Source organism: Sebastes fasciatus, chromosome 15, assembly GCF_043250625.1.
Source record: "Sebastes fasciatus isolate fSebFas1 chromosome 15, fSebFas1.pri, whole genome shotgun sequence".
In the NCBI taxonomy this organism is placed as follows: domain Eukaryota; kingdom Metazoa; phylum Chordata; class Actinopteri; order Perciformes; family Sebastidae; genus Sebastes; species Sebastes fasciatus.
The window spans coordinates 10,553,219-10,567,184 of NC_133809.1; the positions used below are offsets into that span (position 1 = coordinate 10,553,219).

The 13,966-nt window shown below is 38.8% G+C and overlaps 1 protein-coding gene across 2 annotated transcripts; it reads left to right on the forward strand.

Annotated features, from left to right (window-relative positions):
* The first annotated feature begins 3,965 nt into the window (after positions 1-3,965).
* LOC141783979 (plastin-1-like) lies at positions 3,966-12,966 on the forward strand. Of its 2 annotated transcripts, none has more exons than XM_074661634.1 (16): positions 3,966-4,158; positions 4,543-4,633; positions 5,618-5,778; positions 5,864-5,993; positions 6,099-6,231; positions 6,316-6,397; positions 7,659-7,824; positions 8,781-8,923; positions 9,006-9,101; positions 9,746-9,944; positions 10,223-10,301; positions 11,041-11,155; positions 11,243-11,376; positions 11,738-11,861; positions 11,939-12,072; positions 12,166-12,966. In XM_074661634.1, the coding sequence occupies exons 1-16, from the start codon at positions 4,153-4,155 to the stop codon at positions 12,302-12,304; spliced, it is 1,932 nt and encodes a 643-aa protein (XP_074517735.1). In that variant the 5' UTR covers positions 3,966-4,152; the 3' UTR covers positions 12,305-12,966. The 2 variants fall into 2 exon arrangements, with proteins under 2 accessions (XP_074517735.1, XP_074517734.1); XM_074661633.1 differs by having other exon boundaries at positions 3,967-4,158; positions 9,006-9,120; positions 9,711-9,944.
* Positions 12,967-13,966: the final 1,000 nt, after the last annotated feature.

The following is a 13,966-nucleotide window of genomic DNA, read 5'->3' on the forward strand; positions in this document are numbered from 1 at the left end:
TGTATATACTGCTTGTTAGATTAATCTTCTAAAGAAGCATCAATTATTTGTTGATTGTATTTCATATTAATTAGCTAAATTTGCAGAGTAACTAGTAGGCGCAATCATAGCTGTCAGTCAAGTTAAAGTTGTCAGAAATCACAATTAAAAGTGCTAAATGTGAGATTGGGAGCATTTCTATTGCCTCTGCACGGCTCTGAACATGGCGACGGCTGAGCCGGCAGGTCGTGTCTACCAAAGGTAGCCCGCAAATTGCGAAATCTGATCTGAGATCCGGAACCAGAAATTGGGGTCTACGCTTCTGCAACGACTCTGTCGGTTGGCACAGCGTTATCATTTGTAACCGCCGTATGAGAACAGTTCAGACTAGCGTCTTTGAGCTAGCCAGTGGTGTACGTTCACATGCACTAGCTAAATGCTAAAAGCATGTGTTGCCAGCCCGGCTATGTCAACACAACAAGGAGAAACTCCATTTTACACACCCCCAGAGGATGCTAGACTTCATTCTCTGCTCAGGTAGACATTACTCCACTATATCTTTACATAGCAAATATTTGTTTGCTGCTACATTGATGCTCTGGATATCACTTTTAGTACAATGTGTGTCCTGTTTGCTTCAGTTTAAGAAGTGTATGGCAACGTGCAGCAACACAGCAGCAGGATGACTTTCACTGCACTGCTCTAATCTTTATAAGAAAAACAGGAAGATCCTCCTGACTTCATCATCTTGAGTCAGCACTGCCTCTGAGTGGTTATAACTTCACATTACAGCTGAATGAAGCATCAACGTCTCAACCACAAACACGGACATGCAGGTAAGTGGGTGTGGGGATGGTCACACCCAGCTATTATTACATTAAATATAAATAAGTAAAGATGAAAGACAACGTGTGTCATGCTAAAATATTTTGTCTGTCTACTTCAAGGATAGGTGCAAGTTTTTATAAGCCTTTCTGGATACAAAACTCACCTTCTAATCGCATTAAAGGCCTTTAACTCCAATAAGAATACTGATATCACTATTTTATTTTGGTAGAAGTAATATTTCTACTACTAGAAATACTAAACAGCAACAATACATGTAATATTTTCAGACTATAAACTCATAAAGGCAATCAATTTGAGTATCACAATACTTCTAAGCTCAATGATTACTGTACGCTAGAGTAGAAATAATGGTGCCTTCAAATGAATCTAGTGAGCTTGTGTTTACAACGTGGGAAGTCGTGTACACAATATGCGTGGCATTCAAGTGGTTAAGTCGTGAGAACTCCGCTGCTAAGCAACGGCAAAGATTAACGTTACTGTCGGGGGAAGCAAGTGGGTAACATAATGCAGGAAATACAAAGACATAATGACAGAGGAAAAAGATGAGGCCGTTGGGAATATCAACATTTTCCTCAGATATATTATAAAATTACAAAGAAAAACAATATCCGACTAAAATTACAATATATTAACTTATTATGTACTGAAAAATTAACTTCCATGGCCTCCGCCATTTCTGACAACGTCAACAAACACGTCACAACTTTTGAAACTTTCCACTTACAAGGTCGTGAATACCACAAGAGGGGGGCGTTCATATGGACTCTTCTCGTGAATGCGGTAAGTACGACCCCAAGAAGGCACCATACGTGCATCAACTCTCTATAGACCTTTTCATTGCGCTTCTGTTGCTAGGGCAACAGGTTTGGTCCAAGTTTACTTCCTGTCAGCTACTGCATTAACAATCATTGCCACAGGAAATACAAAGGAGCCTATTTCAAATGTTTAAGTTGTCAAGTATGATATGAATTCAGACTATTTGTGTGCATGCATGCTTGTGCTGTATGTTTGTGTGGGTTTTCACTTTATTCTCCTTCCTGCGCATGTGCTCCGAGGTGCCAGTGAATAAAGCAGGAGGCTTATGAGAAAGTCTTTGGCTGCCTGTCACACTTTTCACACCAACAACTGATCCTGGCTCAGGGTTCCACAACCCAAAACTGTGTGCCGGTTCATCAACGGCTGGAGGTGGAGCGCTTTGCCTGGGACCGGAGATTAGCAGGAGGGTAACCGGAGAGCACCTAAGAGTCACAGAGTGAAACTGGGCTGATCAGGTGTCTGAGGGAGAGAGACCTGAAGGGGAGATGGAAAGATGGAGTCCTTTATCTGGGTGGATTCAGACGCAAAATTGTAGATTCTGTATAACTTTGTAGTGAACAGGTGTAAACATGTCTTTAGTATGTTTGTCTGAGCCAAGAGAGGAATGTTTTCCACAGTCTTGTGTGTTGGTTTCGGCTGGTTACGGGACTGTGTGTCTCTGACTTTTTGTGCAGTGGTGGAGGTGAAAGGAGAGGCTGACAGGTACAAAGGAGGGGAGGTGAGCACAAGAGAGGGGTAAGGACAGGAAAACGTGTTAATAGAAAAGGAGAGACGTGACTAGAAGGGCCCAAAACTAGTCTGCAGCAAGCTGATTTTCTACTTTGGACTGCTCCGGACTCTAAACCCTTCAGCCTGCCTGGGACTGAATGTAAGCTCCTTACTTCTATTATTTCCTTACATTATTGCTTGACTATTCTAAAACACAGGTAAACTTTGCTGCATAATGTACAGTTGGCAAACTCTAATATACTGCAGCTACAGATGTTTCCCAGCCTAAACTTACAGGTCACTGATTTAGGAAGAGCATCACGAGCAAACCTCTTAAGATTTAAGAAAAAAAAGCATAATCTGCCACAGTTTTAAAGCATTGTTGCCGTGTGTTGGACTAAAGAGTGACTGTTGCAGTGCTGCTGTGAAGTGGGTCAGTTTAATCTAAGTGATGCAGTTGGCTCTGTGCCTCAGGTTACAGGCCATTGTGTGGCCACACAGGCAAACACAGGCCTCATGTTTTAAACATGTTGGACAGAAATGCAAAATGTGTGCACGGTCCGCTAAAAAAAAATGAAGAAGACATCATGACACTAGAAACACTCCTTCATCCCAAATATAATTTTTCTACAAAATGCAGCCAGCGAGATGGGACGGTGTTGGTTTAGCAATTTCTATTTTTTTTATGGAGTACGGTCTATTTTATTTTATTTTATACTGTTTATTTATTTATTTATTTTTATATATTTTTTTTTTATATTTTTATTTTTTATATATACTTATACTTATTTTTATTTTTATTTTTATTTTTAACAAAACCATGACACCAAAAGACAAACAAAAAAACAAAATCATACTAAAACAGACCAGAATATTAAATCAACCGATGCGTCATGATAAACACAAAACACACAATTTATATCAGCAGGCCTAACAGCCTAGATAAGAAACAAAACATGAAATATATAATAAAACAAGGACAAAAATAATAAGTAAATCAAATAAATGACCCTACTTCATTTATACAAATTAATTTAATTATTGTACAAAAAAAAACATTGAATTTAATTTAATTTCATATGTATTAATTGAAATCCCCCTTTAACTGATGACTTTTTAAAACAAAACTAAACTAAATTGTTATGGATCCAGTTGTGGTGTCTTTATGCTAAGCTAAGCTAACCATCTCCTGACTGTTTTTTTCCTGTAAACAAGTGGTATCAATCTTCTCATGTACCTCTTGCAAGAAAACAAATATTCCTTTAAATTGGTTAAGATTAGATCTAGAGCAATGGTTAGGGCTTAAGATAAGGTCTCGTAAAAGAGCAAATTAAGAGATTATGTCTTCCTGGTAGGTTCAAATCAGGGCAAAAATGGCCCTATACCAACAATTTATTTGTATCTTCCATTCTTACCTATTGTCCCACAATATGTTTTAGGGTTTCACTTTTTTATGCTTTCTCCACTATACAGGTGCATTATAAGTCAGATACTTTAACTGCAAATCAATTTCCCCGAAGTCACAAACAGATGAACTTACAGACAATAACATGATGACACAGCTGAGGTGTTAAATGTTAACTCTGTTCCAGGGTCCAGGCAGGCCAAAGGTCCACTCGGTGACTCTCCTGAGTGAGTGACTCCTCCTCGGAGAGATAACCAGCTCTCCAGCCTCTCCGGGAACCAACTTCCGCTCTGCCCCGGTCTGAAACCTCGCAGAACTCTGGAGGACTCGACTCCTGTGGCCAGTCCAGAGGGATCGGCTTATAAAGATCAAGACAGGACTGACGGGAAACTCTTATGAAGGTACTTGTTTCTGTCTTGGTGTTACGCTGTCTTTCCTTTTGTCGTCTCCTCAAGCAAAGAAGGATACTTTGATTGTAAAATGTTAATACCTCAGAGGCTTTATGAGGAACGTAAGGTGTGTTAATGTGCCTGTATGTGTGTGAATAGTCGGTGCAGAGTAAAGAAAGGCTACCCTGGATATATTCCAGTATATAACCTGACACTTCCTAGTTGTTCTCCTACCTTTATCCCAGCTCAGCTTTTGTTAGTTCTGTTTCTTAGTTTGGATGATTTCTCTCAGTAAATGTGCACGTTTGTAGCGATACAATTGACATATTGATCAAACTTGCAAAATCAGCTTTGTGTCCAGTGTGATCCAGATCTGTTCATGTGTGTGTGTTTCAGGTGCACAAAGCAGAAGCCACTATGGAGAATCACGTCACACAGATTTCCCGGGACGACCTGGAAGATCTCAGGGAGGCCTTTAATAGAATTGGTCAGTTTCAAACACACTCACACACCAGAACCTGACCCTATGTTTAGTTGTACTGGCTGGCTTAAGTAAGACGTTTACAGCTGACCATAAAGCATGACTCTTATGTAAGATCTTTTTATTGCTTTGGTTGATGAGTGTGTGTACTTTGTGTGCGAGGTATTTCGTGATGTAATAATGAGACGTTGCCAGATCAGTTAATCATAGGTGTATAATTATAAAAAGATACTAGTGAGCAATATAAATAAGATTTTCCTATAGCCTATAATAAGGAACAAAAGATAAACAAGTAAAGTAGGTGAAGTGTGGCACTTGTCCCAGTTAATGTAATGTCCTACAAAATAACTGACATGTAACTGTAACTGAAATGTTCTGGAAAGGACTATGTACTTAAATTATAGGTTAAATGGAGACACTGTTTATTAATTGGTACACTTCCAATTAATACTAGCAATTAATTCCAATTAACTGCTAGCATAACAAAGAGTAGTGGTTATGTTAGCAAGCTGAGGTCCAGAATAATTGTTTGACCTTTTACCAGTTGTGGTGAAGTAACTGTAATAACATGTATATGCATGTATATGGCTAACAAAGTTTACAATAATAAATTAATAACAAATTCATATTTATTTGGGTTTAAATGGAGCAGTATCTATTGACAAAGCAATAACTGCTTATGAACTCAACACAACTAATTAATCTCAAATATCAGTCTTTATTCTCCCTTTAATTAATGCCAAATATAGAAACTATTATTAAATCAAATTATTATGGAATTACAGACCTGTTAATAAAGCATTACCAGTCTTTTGTTTGCCTTTGCTTTTATCATCTGTGTGCAATATTTTGGAATAAATATTGATCTCATCAGTTTCAGATTAATATTTGTAAAGCAAATTGACTTACTGTCTGTGTGTGTATGTGTGTATGTGTGTGTGTGTGTGTGTGTGTGTGTGTGCGTTTCTCTGTGTGTCTATTTGTGTCTAGATATTGATAACAGCGGCTTCGTGAGCGACTTTGAGCTCCAGGAGCTGTTCAGGGAGGCCAGTTTCTCCCTGCCGGGGTACAGGGTACGAGAGATCATGGAGACCTTCATCGCTGGAGACACCAACAAGGATGAGAAGATCAGCTTTGAGGAGTTTGTTTCTGTAAGTTCTAACTGTGAACAAATACACAAACTTACTCATCAAATCAAAAACCACGCACGGAGTAACACAGCCTGTCCATGTTCAGATCTTTCAAGAGCTGAAGAGCAAAGAGTTCAGCGAGACGTTCAGAAAAACCATCACAAGGAGAGACGGGATCCGCTCCTTCGGAGGAACGTCAGGGAACTCCAGCGAGGGAACGCAGCACTCCTACTCTGGTGTGAGAGTATTACTTGTTTGTGTGTGTGTGTGTATCATGATTGCTGGGATTTCGGTATACCAAAATGTGTGACTCTCTCTCCATTTCCTAACGATGTGTTTAGATGAGGAGAAGGTGGCATTCGTCAACTGGATCAACAAAGCCTTGGTGAAAGATACAGACTGCCAACATCTGCTGCCGATGAACCCCGACGATGAAAGCCTCTTCGCCTCCGTCCGCGATGGCATCCTGTTATGGTAACACACACACACCAGGAGGAGGAGGAATCTGAGATTACATACGTCTGAAATGACACTTACTCACTCCTTATTCTCTTTCAGCAAAATGATCAACCTGTCTCAGCCTGACACCATTGACGAAAGAGTCATCAACACCAAGAAACTCGCCACCTTCACAATGACAGTGAGTAGTAGCTTTTCATAACTTTAGTAAATCCATAATACATAATAATACACTGCAAATACTAAGAAATATGTCATGCATTGTAACCCTTACAGTCATACAAATAATGAGGCATAAAATGGAAGAAGCACCAGATTTGTAAAAGGAATAGTTTGACATTTTGTGAAGTAGCCTATGCTGCTTCTGGCCGAAAGTTAGATGAGAAGATTGATAGCTACCTGTCTCACAGCAGCCGGTTATCTCAGCTTAGCATAAAGATAGTAAACAGATATCCTGGTTCTGTTCAAAGGTGACAAAATAAACTCACCAGCAGCTTTAAACCTCACAAAATACCACGTTATGTCTAGTTTGTTCAATCTGTACAAAAACCGGGGAAAAAAACAACAATTTGTGGGAGTTGTGTGCCGGACTATTTCTTGGCTGGGTGTAGTGACTTCCTGTAGTCTTGTAGTCACTGTGATGTTGCCAGGCAACCGGTGGAGACTCCAGAAATGTACAGTTTCTTTTATACTTAGGCTAATTAGTGATCTTTAGATGTGCTGGTATAGGTGCATTTATTACCTTTGGACAGAGCCAGGCTAGCTGTTTCCACCTGGTTCCAGTCTTTATGCTAAGCTAAGCTAATTTGCTACAGGCTCCAACTTCATATTAAACAGACAAAAGAGTGAATGGTATAAATGTCATCTAACACTCTGCAAAAAAAAAGCAAATAGGTATATTTAACAAAATGTCAAGCTATTCCTTTTAACAAGAACTGATACTGAAAACATCTCTCTCTCTCTCACTGACTATTTAGGGGGAAACTATTTCTTATAAATTGCAGAATTGATTTTATTTTATTGAGCAGTTCCTGTGGTTAACATATAATAAAGTTTCCCAGTATTGTATATGGATGCCAACTAAGACAGTAAAAGTGTACATCTCTAAGACAAAAGATTGGTTGTCCAATAACAGTGCAAAAACAGCTTGTAATATATTAACTTTTTACTGCATACTTCCTCTTTTTCTGTTTTATATCTGTTATGTTTCTTGCCTCCTCTGTAGAGAAGTAAAGAGCCGTCACATATTTGTCCTTTTATTTCTAACTAGATATTTATGCATCCATTAGTGTGCTCCATTTGATTTCCAATAAGTTATTTATTATTTGGAGGATTCAGGCCACGGCCTCTGCTTTTGCTGAGCTGTTACATCAACAACAGAATGCCGTTGTTTTTCTATAAAATTGCAAAAATGAACGTGTTGATACACAACTCATTTGTAGGAGAATCTGGTCCTGGCATTGAACTCAGCATCGGCGATCGGCTGCACGGTTGTGAGCATTGACGCCCATGATCTGATGGCTGGGAAACCCCATCTGGTCCTGGGACTGTTCTGGCAGATTATCAAGGTTGGCCTCTTTGCTGATATAGAAATCAGCAGGAACGAAGGTCAGCGTACACACACACATTAACAACACATTACTGTACACTATTAATCTAGTTGGAATGCAGTTGATTTTCTAACTATTAATGTTATGTTATAATTAGGGCTGTCAATTAATAGTTAAAAATAGTTCATCACAATTAATCGCAAATTAATTGCACATTTTTTATCTGTTCAAGATGTACCTTAAAGGGATAGATGTACAAGGAGCAGTTGTATCTAATCTAGGGTTGTTAATTGATTAAAATATTTAATCACGATTAATCGCATGATTGTTTATAGTTAATCATGATTAATTGCAAATTAATCAAACACTTTTTATCTGTTCAAAATGTACCTTAAATTGAGATTTGTCAAGTATTTAATACTCTTATCAACATGGGAGTGGGGAAATATGCTGCTTTATGCAAATGTATGTATATATTTATTATTGGAAATCAATTAACAACACAAAACAATGACAAATATTGTCCAGAAACCCTCACAGGTACTGCATTTAGCATAAACAATATGCTCAAATCATAACATGGCAAACTCAAGCCCAACAGACAACAACAGCTGTCAGTGTGTCAGTGTGCTGACTTGACTGAGTTGCCCCAAACTGCACGTGATTATCATAAAGTGGGCATGTCTGTAAAGGGGAGACTCGTGGGTACCCAGAAAACCCATTTTCATTCACATATCTTGAGGTCAGAGGTCAAGGGACCCCTTTTAAAATGGCCATGCCAGTTTTTCCTCGCTAAAATTTAGCGTAAGTTTGGAGCGTATTTCAGCCTCCTTCATGACAGATTAATATCGCAAGGTATGCGTTAAAGAAATTAGTGGCGTTAAAACAAATCTGCGTTAACTTTGACAGCCCTAATTATGATTATTTGCAGGTTTTCTCTTTACCCCCAAAAGATTCAACCACTGCTTTTAATAGAGAGTGTTTAACTAATGTGTGTGTGTGGTGTGTTTCCAGGTCTGATTGGCCTTCTGTCAGAAAAGGAGCATCTGGACCATCTGATGTCTCTCTCCCCTGAAGAGCTGCTGCTCCGCTGGGTCAACCATCATCTACGCAACGCAGGAACAAGCACCATCAGCAACTTCAGTGAAGATATTAAGGTTCCCTTTCAGAACACACACAAATAAACACATTTTACACAAACACATGAGTGTAACCCCTTCTTGCACTGCACCACTGTAGGACTCGCAAGCCTACTTCCACCTGTTGGACCAGATCGCTCTCCAGGGAGAACAGGAATACAGAATGAACGTGAAAATCGACATGAGCGGCCTCAATGTGAGTCCGTTTTTTTTTTGTAAAGTTCTCAAATCACAGTGAGAAGTAGATAAGTAAGGGATACAGCTTGCGGGTAATTGTTGTGAAATAAACCCTGACAGGGGTGCCGCATCCCTGCCATTATTTCACAACAGTTACACGCCAGCTGTACATTATCCTGCTTATTACACGGCTACTTACTTAGGAAATCAATAATTTGACACAAAAATGGTGCGCCAAAGTCCGAGATCAGAACTGCACCCATAGCAAAGGTCTGTCATGCATAGCAACGGTCTGCTATAAAGAAATAACAGACCGTAGAACGCCGTGATTGACCAATCAGAATCGAGTATTCCATAAAAGCCGTGTAATAAGTGGAAAATGTCAAATGTGAAAGTGAAAACTGTGAACCGGAGACTGATAAATGTGATAGGATGGGTATTCTTTTTTACGGTTTAATTGTCCTTTACCATGTAAGATGTGGTCATATTATTTCCAACTTTAAAATGTTGCTATTTGCCGGTCTTCTTTAGCCTCAATCTCTCTCTGTTTTATTATCCTGCAGATACAATGTACACTAAAAGAAGTAATTTTCCTATTGGGTTCTGGTATGATTGTATGTACGTATAGTGTCTCATGTGTGTCTGTTTTATGTGTACGTGAAGGAGCGTAATTTGGACCGGAGGGCTGAGCTGATGCTGCAGCAGGCGGCCCGGATGGACTGCAGACAGTTTGTTTCTCCTCATGACGTCACATCTGGGAACAGCAAGCTCAACTTGGCCTTCGTAGCCAACCTGTACAACATGCATCCTGGTGTGCAGATCAACGGCAGCGGCAACGGCATAGATATGGCACACATAGAGCGTGAGAAACAAAGATTTTGTCCAATATTATTATCGTGGTTTTGAGGCTGCTCTCTGCTTCTCTGTCAACCCATAATGTGAATGTACAGTGAACTGATGTAACGCTAAATGCACAGGTCATAAACTTAATACATGTTTCAGGGTTAGTTATGGCAGCCATAAATCCATATCTACTGTATATAAGCTGTAGCCAAACCTAAAACATTCCTATCAGCTGACAGTAACTGTGTGGGAACAGCTGCTGATGTGGACGTTTATCATGTCTTCATGTCTTTCCAGCCGAGTCCAACGAAGAGAAAACATTTCGAAACTGGATGAACTCTCTGGGCGTCGCTCCATATGTCAACCACCTGTACTGGTATGTCATCAATTATCTTATATTATCTTATCAAGGAAGGGGGGTGGATGCTTAACATTTCTACAGTTATTTAAGGGCTGCCCAGTATAACCAGTAATGAGGGTAGTAGAGACATTTGTCATCTGGGCAATTTGAAATCAGGCAAGTTACATACTTTTACAAATTAGCTTTTATTCTGTTTTACATGTACCTTTTATTTATGTTATTCTATATTTCATATATTTATTGGGCCAGAAGTAATCAAATGTAAACATATTGAGTCTAAAATAGACTGGACTTAGCCCGTAAAATATCCACAAAGTGTATAAAGACTCAACAAGGAAGAACCCTATTTTATTGTGCACAAGCCTGAAAATTTCATACTCAAAAACAAGATAACTCTTTGACGTTTACAATCAAAAAGCCAGAATCTGTTGTTACTTAGCTGATTAGAATTAGTGATGCTGAACCAAACTTAGCATGGTATAAATATTGTAGTTTTTCTCACCTAATTTTTTTAAATAAAGTTTCTTTATTCGTCATATGCTCAACAATTACAGCAAAGAGTCGTTGGCAATGAAAATCTTGGGTCTCGGTTACCCTTCAACAATAAGTAAAAGCAAAATGAGAACCAAAGACATAAAATAGTGCAAGTTCATTCAATTCATAATTATACTATGGTTCTTTTTTTGTATGCACTCCTGTTGCTGCAGTGAAACTATATTTGCCTCTTAATCTCTCTGTGTTTTGTCTTCTGCAGTGACCTGTGTGATGGTTTGGTGATCATGCAGCTTTATGATAAGGTCAATGTGCCTGTGAACTGGAAGAAAGTCAACAACCCGCCTTATCCTGTCCTGGGGGCAAATATGAAGAAGGTATACACGTTACAGAAATAGAAAGCTGGTGAACAAAAAAAAACATTTTGATTGCAAAATAACATTGTTTTTCGTCACATATCTTAGCTGGAGAACTGTAACTATGCTGTGGAGCTGGGCAGGGACGAGGCTCACTTCTCTCTGGTCGGCATCGGAGGAGAAAACTTGAACGAGGGGAGCCGAATGCACACACTGGCGCTGGTCTGGCAGCTGATGAGGAGGTACAAGACAGACTGTCCATTTTGAATCAATTTTAGTGGTTTAGATTATCATGTCATACTAGCTTGTCGCAAAGGAGGCTAAATAACGTTCCAAACTTACGCTAAATTTTGGCGAGGAAAAACTGGCATGGCCATTTTCAAAGGGGTCCCTTGACCTCTGACCTCAAGATATGTGAATGAAAATGGGTTCTATGGGTACCCACGAGTCTCCCCTTTACAGACATGCATATGATAATCACATGCAGTTTGGGGGCAAGTCATAGTCAAGTCAGCACACTGACACACTGACAGCTGTTGTTGCCCTAGCCCTAGTTTAGATACAACTGCTCCTTGTACATCTATCCTGCTTGTCATCCTTCAGGTACACAGTGCTGGTTTTGTCAGATCTGGGTGATGGAGAGAGGGTTGGAGATCAGATCATCCTCAACTGGGTCAACACCACCTTGAGCCAGAAAAAAAAGGAAACGCAGATCAGCAGCTTCAAGGTGCGTGTGTGCATGTGTTTGTGTGGTGTATTTGAGTAAACATATTTGTAATTAGACCGTTTCCCTGTTTTCTGCAGGACAAACTGATCAGCACCAGTCTGCCAGTGATTGACCTGATTGACGCCATCGCTCCCGGTACCGTCAAGTGGGACATGGTGAAGAGAGCACAGACAGGAGTGCTGAAGGAGGCTGATAAACTCAACAACGCAAAGTAAAAAATCTCAACTGTTTTATTTTTCCCTTCCCGCATCTTTGTATTTGTCACTAGATCATCGTCTCATCTCCTTTCCTGTTCCTCTTCCAGGTATGCAATCTCATTGGCCCGTAAGATCGGAGCTCGTGTCTACGCGCAGCCGGACGATTTGGTGGAAGTGAATCCCAAGATGGTGCTGACGCTGTTCGCCTCCCTCATGGGCCACAATTTGAAAAAGGCCAACCGCTGAAACTAACATGAACAAACCACCTGGAAACCAAACAACAATATACATTTTGTTTATGCGCATTTCATCTTTTTCTCATCATGGTAATTTCTTTTATTTGACCTTTAACCTCTCCGTGATCAGAGCAAGACAATCTGTCATGCAAACAATAAGCATACCTAAAGTTGGAAATCATTTCTCGTTGGCATTTGTCTGTTATCTGTGATTTTATAGAACAAGCTCCCAACTGTTCTTTGCTATTGCAATACATATATTTACTTCTTCTGCTATGTGAACAGAAAAGGAGATTCAGATGCAGAAGGAAAAGCAGAATCATACACACACATATCCTTTATGTCTGTACATGTTGTGCAATATTGCTATTTAATTATTAAAGAGAATCTATTAAATGTACCGAGCTGCCTTCAACGTGTGTGTTGTGTCTGGTTAAATAAAGGGGGAAAAAACAATATACTCATTTTGATTAGAGACACTGGGCTATTTTTTTTAGGACAGTAAAAAGAGATGTGTTTCAAAAATATGTAAAGTGAAAAAGGGGAAGAAAGGAAATTATGTTATAAAGTGAACAAACAAAGTGTCTTTTCTCTTCTTGGATGACTGAGTCTGTAACATACTCTGTAATCATACTGTAATGTGATGTTGAAATAAGTAAATAAGTAATTCCATTTTCTGCTTCTTCATATTTTTACTCCACTACATTTATTCTAAGGCTTTAGTTACTTGTTACCTTGCAGATTCAGATTATTAATACAAAATAAAATAAAATAGATTATGATGTATTTACAGTATATAGAGCTAACCAATTGCCCCCACCATTACCAGATGCAACATATTATACTTACACATTAATGCAGCAGCAAATATAATTAATTAATAGAATATTAACTGAAATGTGCCATGCTGTGCACAGTGAGTACTTTTACTTTTAATATTTCCATGGATTTTATACTATAAAGCAGGTTTAAGTTATATATAAATACTGTGAAAGTATTGTAACGCTTAATCCACAGAGAAATACATATAGCCCGTATTCAGAAATTGTGTGTTTGAAACTAGCTGTTTGTATTTCTGTCCATTTGTGATGTCACAAATCTACAATATTTAGACCATTTCACAGTTTTAAACGTAAACATTCAAAATGTGTCCCCGTTTATATCCTGTTGCAGTGTATGTGAATGACATCAGCTGACAGGAAGTAAACATGGACCCAAACTGTTGCCTAGCAACGCAATTCCGTTGAAATGCACTAAAACGGAGCGTTTCAGACAGAGGGTGAATACAGGTATATTCATGCATACAGGATGAGGAAAATAAAGTTTTTTTTTAATATTACAGCATTTAAACATGTTCTAGTAGAAACAAAAAATACAAGTATGAACCTGAAAATGAGCACGATATGGGACCTTTAATGAGAACTGAAATGTGCCATTCTGCAGAGTACTTTTAGTTTTAATACTTTAAGTATATTTTGATATAAATATATATTTTTTTTACTTTTGAATAGATTACTTTTACTTATAAAAGAGTGTTTACACAGTGGTATTAATAGTTTATTCAATATACTGTATTTACTTTTTATGGTAAAGTATATTAACAAACACGTCGCCAGGGGGCGCAGTTTGCAGTTCGCGTTTATATTCAGGTGTTTTGACCCTCGGTGACTGC